The sequence below is a fragment of the Daphnia magna genome, linkage group LG6 (assembly GCF_020631705.1).
Source record: "Daphnia magna isolate NIES linkage group LG6, ASM2063170v1.1, whole genome shotgun sequence".
Taxonomy (NCBI): domain Eukaryota; kingdom Metazoa; phylum Arthropoda; class Branchiopoda; order Diplostraca; family Daphniidae; genus Daphnia; species Daphnia magna.
In genome coordinates this window covers 7873584-7879288 of record NC_059187.1, presented here as the reverse complement: position 1 = coordinate 7879288, position 5705 = coordinate 7873584, and the positions used below count along the sequence as shown (strand labels likewise).

The window sequence follows — 5705 nt, the reverse complement described above, 5'->3', positions numbered from 1 at the left end:
TTTTATTTGTCTAGTATTCAATAACATTCAACTGGTGCCATCTCGTAGGTAATTCCTGGGTCAAAGGCAAAAATTTCTGTTTTTGCTAAACTGACGATAACTACTGTAGATCTGCTGAAAAACTATGCGTACGTTCGTAACTCAATTTTTATAACAAAGTTCCACTGTTTCAATTTTCATACAGAGACTGAGTTAAATCGATTAGTGAAAGCAAAATCTCTAAAATAGCATGATGCATTGGGCGCCGTCGGCCGTCTGACATTTTTGTGAAAGATAGATTTTGTTCGCCTGCTACACCATTCGAATATCGAAACGGTTGGTTGGGTCTTGGGTGTAGTGTGTGCGTACCGGTAAAACCACAATTTTTGGGCGTCAATATTTTTCATTCGTCGCAAAATACGGAGTTCGTCATGTCGAGACTTTAAAGGTCCCCCCCCCCCACTCCAACAAAGGTGGTAATCAATGCTGTTTGTCTAATTTACTGTACATTTGTTGTAGTACTGTAGATTATGTATCATGTTTGCAAATAATAAGTCAGTTGTTCATCCTTTTTTATTACCATTTTCCACTTATACAGGATATACCAAAGTACTGTTTGTCATGGCTGATTATGATTATGATGTAGGCCCTGAAGGAGAAGAGGATTTTTATCCAGATTTCTATCCTGATAATTATGCTCTTTCTGATGACGATAAACTGTCACCATGGAATGAACAGGAAGGCCTTCCTCCCATGTCTCTGTATCAGCTCTATTATAGCTGCATCTACCCAACCATTAGTGATGGTTTAAATCATATTTTCAAAGCAGTGGCTTGGTGTGTAGTATACAGGATAACAACACAAACTGGTAATTAAGTTTTCCCAAATTTGGTTCCTAGGTAAACTCTATAAATTCTACATGATAACTATTAAATTTAGTGAAGATTCCTCAGCAGTTCAGCCATATTGTATCAATCGTCTGTGGTTCAATGGTCATGTACCATTTTTTTGGCCATCACTTGTTTTACATGCTAGCACAAGGAGTGATTGCATACTTGTCACTAGTTGCTTCTTCCAGTGGGTCAAAGAAAGTTAATGGTTGGATGTGCATGTTGATATGCATTTCATTTCTTTTGATATGGTAATTATCATATGTGCTGACTAAAAGACAAACTAGTTGTAATCCTAAAAGTGTCATTGTTTGGTGTAGTGAATTGTTTATCGTCGACGCTGTGCATTGGCATATGATTCGAGCTGCCCAGATGCTTGTGGCCATGGTATGATGTGTTAGCTTACCTTGATCAAATTTTATATGTTGGTTATACTTTTGTTAAAGATTTATATTTACATTTATTTATACATTTCACTATATTTACATACTTTTTTGTACTTTTATATACTTTTATCTACTTTTACATATGTTTGTACACTTTCTCTAAATTTATACCTTTTATATCTTTTTAGAGGGCTATATCGATTGGTTTCCAGTTGGATGAAAATGTCTTACCAAACTTACCCAAGCCCTTGCCTTATTTTGGGTACCTGTATAATGTGGGAACTGTGTCATTTGGACCTTGGATCCCATATAAAGATTATCTGAACATTGAAACTCACAATCATTGTGTAATTAATATCTATCTAAATTGTTAGTTGTAAGTCTAATTTGGAATCATTTAATTTGCAGCTTGGAAGATGTGTCGTTAACATTCTTAAGACGTTTGTACTGTCGCTACTCTTTCTAACAGTTTCAGCTTGCTTTACGCTTTGGCTGATACCATCTGGGTCATCTAAGTATTGAAGAGTTGTAAGGTTAAAGTCTGAAATATCAATTAATGTTGGTTGTCTCAACAGGTGGTTTTTGGCTTATCGTGACGCAATGTCATTCCGAACTAGCCACTATTTCGTTTCCTATTTGTCAGAGCTCACTTCGTTAGCAGCCGGCATTGACACTTCCCAGACAGGCCGATGGAGTGTGACAGTAACCAGGCCATGGCACGTTGAATTGCCGCGTTCTTTGGTTGAAGTCGTGATTCATTGGAATGTCCCCATGCATACTTGGCTTAAAACCTGTAAGTGCATTGGGTTCACTTTCTTAACGTTACAATTGGAAGATATCTTAATTGCAGATTAATTGTGTTGCAGATGTTTTCCGTGTCGCTCGACCATATGGAACATTTTTTGCTATCCTCGGAACTTATGGCTTGAGCGCTCTTCTTCATGGGCTAAATTTCCAGTTGGCGGCCGTCCTTTTGTCCCTCGGGTTCTATACATATACCGAACATGCCATTCGCCAAAAACTGGCATCTGTCTTCAGCGCCTGTATACAAGCTCGAAAATGTGGTTCGAATTGCGGACACCAGTGGAAAGAGAGTCATTGGGCTGTAAGAATTTGCAATTTTTGTTTTAGTTTATTGGCCATGTTCCATTTAGCTTATTTGGGACTTATGTTCGATTCCTCCAAACTGCAAGAAGAGGGTTATAGCTGGTTGCATGCAATTAAGAAGTGGAAATGGCTGAATTTTTCGAGCCACTGGATCATTGTAAGCACTTTCGCTTTTAATTATTTAATTTAAATCTTGTTATAATTTAAGAAAACAACTGCGAATCGTTCTGAAATAACCATCCGTCCAATATCTTAAAACATAGCAAACTTGATAATCCATCGTACTCAATAAAGTGTGAGGATTTGCCAAAAAAATTTAGTTCGGCTTCACTGGACAAAATATCCGTTCATTTCCCAAATCCTTAATCCGTTGTCAAGAGTCAAAAAACAAGAAATTTAAAGAAACTAATGAAAAATTCAATTACAAGAGTCAAAAATTATCCCAAAATGGGTAGGACAATTAGTGTACAGCTTTACATGTCTCATGGCTCAACGGTGGAGCATGGATCCTTATGGAATATTTCTCCAATTGAAATTGTTCAGTCTTATAATTTTTTAATTTTATTCTTTTGGGTAATCGATCCCCAAATCTTCAGCGTCACTTGCCGAGGCTCAACGATTGAACCGTTAATCATACGTAGACGCTCATTAATTCTCCTTGTTTACAGTTGGTATGGTACGAAAATATTGTCTCGACAATTTTTTTAGATTCGCAACATTATTTGTTAATCTTGCAAAAATTATTGCAAGATTGATAGCTCTGAGGTAAACCGCTGGCTTATGATGCTGACAGTTGTGGGATCAAATCCCATTGATGATATATGCAATATTATATTTAAATGCAGTTAAATGCAAAGCTTGTTGTTGTCATTCGCGTTGTTGTATTTAATGTGTATTCTGCTTATAGGTTACAGATTTCGTTGCAAAACACACAGTCAAGTAAGTGGAACTTTAATCAAATTATTCTAAGTCCAAAATTTGCTCTCAAAGTGACACGGACTAATAGTAAAAATAAATTGGCATTCATAGTTCAGTGGTAGAGCATCGGCGAAGGAAGTCGAAGGAATAGGGTTCGAATCCCATGTGAGAATAAAAAGAATTAAAGCAAAAATTGTTATGTTAAATGAGATAACTAAAATGATATAAATGGGAATGTCTAAGTTTAAATACGGCATTCAAGAGAGGATTGTATCGTTTAACATTTATTTCAAAATGTAGTGAAAATGTAGGGTTCAGAATCTTATATACATTCTACTCATCTAATGGAGTTGAACCATTGACTTCGATGACCACGTACAAGTATCCTACCATCATGCCATGATAGGAATATAAATATTTGTATTAACACATAAGTTCATATCGACGAATGCACTGCAAACAAGGTCATTTATAATCTGTAGTTCGATATGAAATATCATTGATGGCTTAATGGTTAAAGCATCTTGACTTAGAAACTGAAGCTCTAGTGTTCGATTCCCGACTGAGTTGATAACTATATTCAAGTGAATATAACAAAAAATGAGAAATTAAAATTGATTTTATTGTCCCTCCATCCACCCACATTTCCACCACTTATTACATTTCACAATACAATTCAAGATATACAATACAATACATACAATACATACAACTAACCCGTTGGCTGCCACGCCACTACATCTACAATAGCTACATCGTGATCATAGAGATTACGACCAAGGGGGACAAGTCCGGGCTGACACGATGATGGAAGCCATTATGGGAATGCACACCCCAGGCAACCATCACCGCATCGACAAGGGGGGAGTTCCTAATGGTGCATTGCCTCGACGATCGACTTTGAGCCACACGGCTTGTGCAACTGTCCCACCCATGGCATATAGACCATTGGGCAGAACAGCGCTGCCGGACCCTAACAAGCTAAAAAAAAAGGGGATCAAAGTGGGTGGCAGCCAACGGGTTAATTAACATTACATAATTACACATTACAAAATACAACGATACCACAATGACGAGGTGACGACGGGGCGACGGGGCGACGAGGCGACGGGCGAGGCGAAGACGGGGCGACGGGCGAGGCGAAGACGGGGCGACGGGCGAGGCGAAGACGGGGCGACGGGCGAGGCGAAGACGGGGCGACGGGCGAGGCGAAGACGGGGCGACGGGCGAGGCGAAGACGGGGCGACGGGCAAGGCGAAGACGGGGCGACGGGCGAGGCGAAGACGGGGCGACGGGCGAGGTGAAGATGGGGCGACGGGGAGGCGAAGATTGGGCGACGGGCGAGACGAAAATTGGGCGACGGGCGAGACGAAGACGCGTGTTGGCTGTCAAAGTAGAAATAAAAGGAGGCTGCAAAAATATTGTTTGCTAACCATTGATAACACAATATAGAGGAACTGGCTTTTACCGGATTGAAACTTACATAAGATGATGAGTGGGCAAACAGTATAGAATGAAATGTGGTTTTACGATCCATTGATTTTGCATTGTTGGTGTCTTCCTTCGAGGCCAGCATCCATTTCATTTTAGATACAAGAGCTAGAAATAAAAGCATAAAGATACCAATTCAATACTGATTGACAAATATAAGTCTAATACCATACCCCGCAACTCAAAATCCTGCCACTTGATAGGTTAAGTGGAAATGACGAGAAAATAGTTGAAATGGTTATGGTTAATGGTTTGCAACTCAACATAATGGTGCATTTTTCAGATAAAAACTGACAGGACGTGATGAATGAGTAAGAGTAGCAGAATGGCATTTTTGGCATGATGGTATTCCAATTCATATGGTTTGTGTCATTTCTATCATCTTCACTGTTAGTATCCTTTGCTATTTAGGTTTCACCAACTACTTCTGAAAAGCAGAATCATGGCTATTGGAATTTGAGAACTAAATTTATGTCTAATACCTCTCAACGTGCAATAGAATAGCATGGAGTGTATAAGTAATAGGTTGGATTTGGCAGCTGCCATTGCTGATCAAAAGTTTACCCGTTGCACACACAATAATCCACTTTATGTTCCTCACTTAAGGAAAACACAGAGAAGAATAAAAAACTCTCTGTAGTTGAAATCACACCATTTAATTTAATCAAACTAATCACTGAAATGTTACACACTTAACAAAATATTCGAACACCGATTTTACTAGTCACACTTTGTTTATTCACACAAGACAGGTGCAGTAGCGCCATCTGTTATCCTTATTTACAACCAGCGCGAGTTGTAAAAGGAATTGCTCAACTTCGAAAAGAGACCAAGTCATGGGACACGTGACACCAGAGAATCAATTGGCAATCGTATAAAACAGCAAAAAATGAGGGAAATAATATATGTACACATGTAATTGCTTTTTTAAGGC

General features: G+C 38.9%; 1 protein-coding gene across 3 annotated transcripts; it reads left to right on the top strand.

Moving 5' to 3' along the window:
- The first annotated feature begins 295 nt into the window (after nt 1–295).
- Nucleotides 296–2677, top strand: LOC116924256 (protein-serine O-palmitoleoyltransferase porcupine). Of its 3 annotated transcripts, none has more exons than XM_032930764.2 (8): nt 296–452; nt 578–847; nt 919–1120; nt 1190–1256; nt 1444–1602; nt 1664–1770; nt 1831–2048; nt 2122–2677. In XM_032930764.2, exons 2-8 carry the CDS (start codon nt 601–603, stop codon nt 2550–2552), a joined length of 1431 nt encoding a protein of 476 aa, XP_032786655.2. In that variant the 5' UTR covers nt 296–452; nt 578–600; the 3' UTR covers nt 2553–2677. The 3 variants fall into 3 exon arrangements, with proteins under 3 accessions (XP_032786655.2, XP_032786657.2, XP_032786656.2); XM_032930766.2 differs by having other exon boundaries at nt 307–452; nt 626–847; XM_032930765.2 differs by having other exon boundaries at nt 308–455.
- Nucleotides 2678–5705: the final 3028 nt, after the last annotated feature.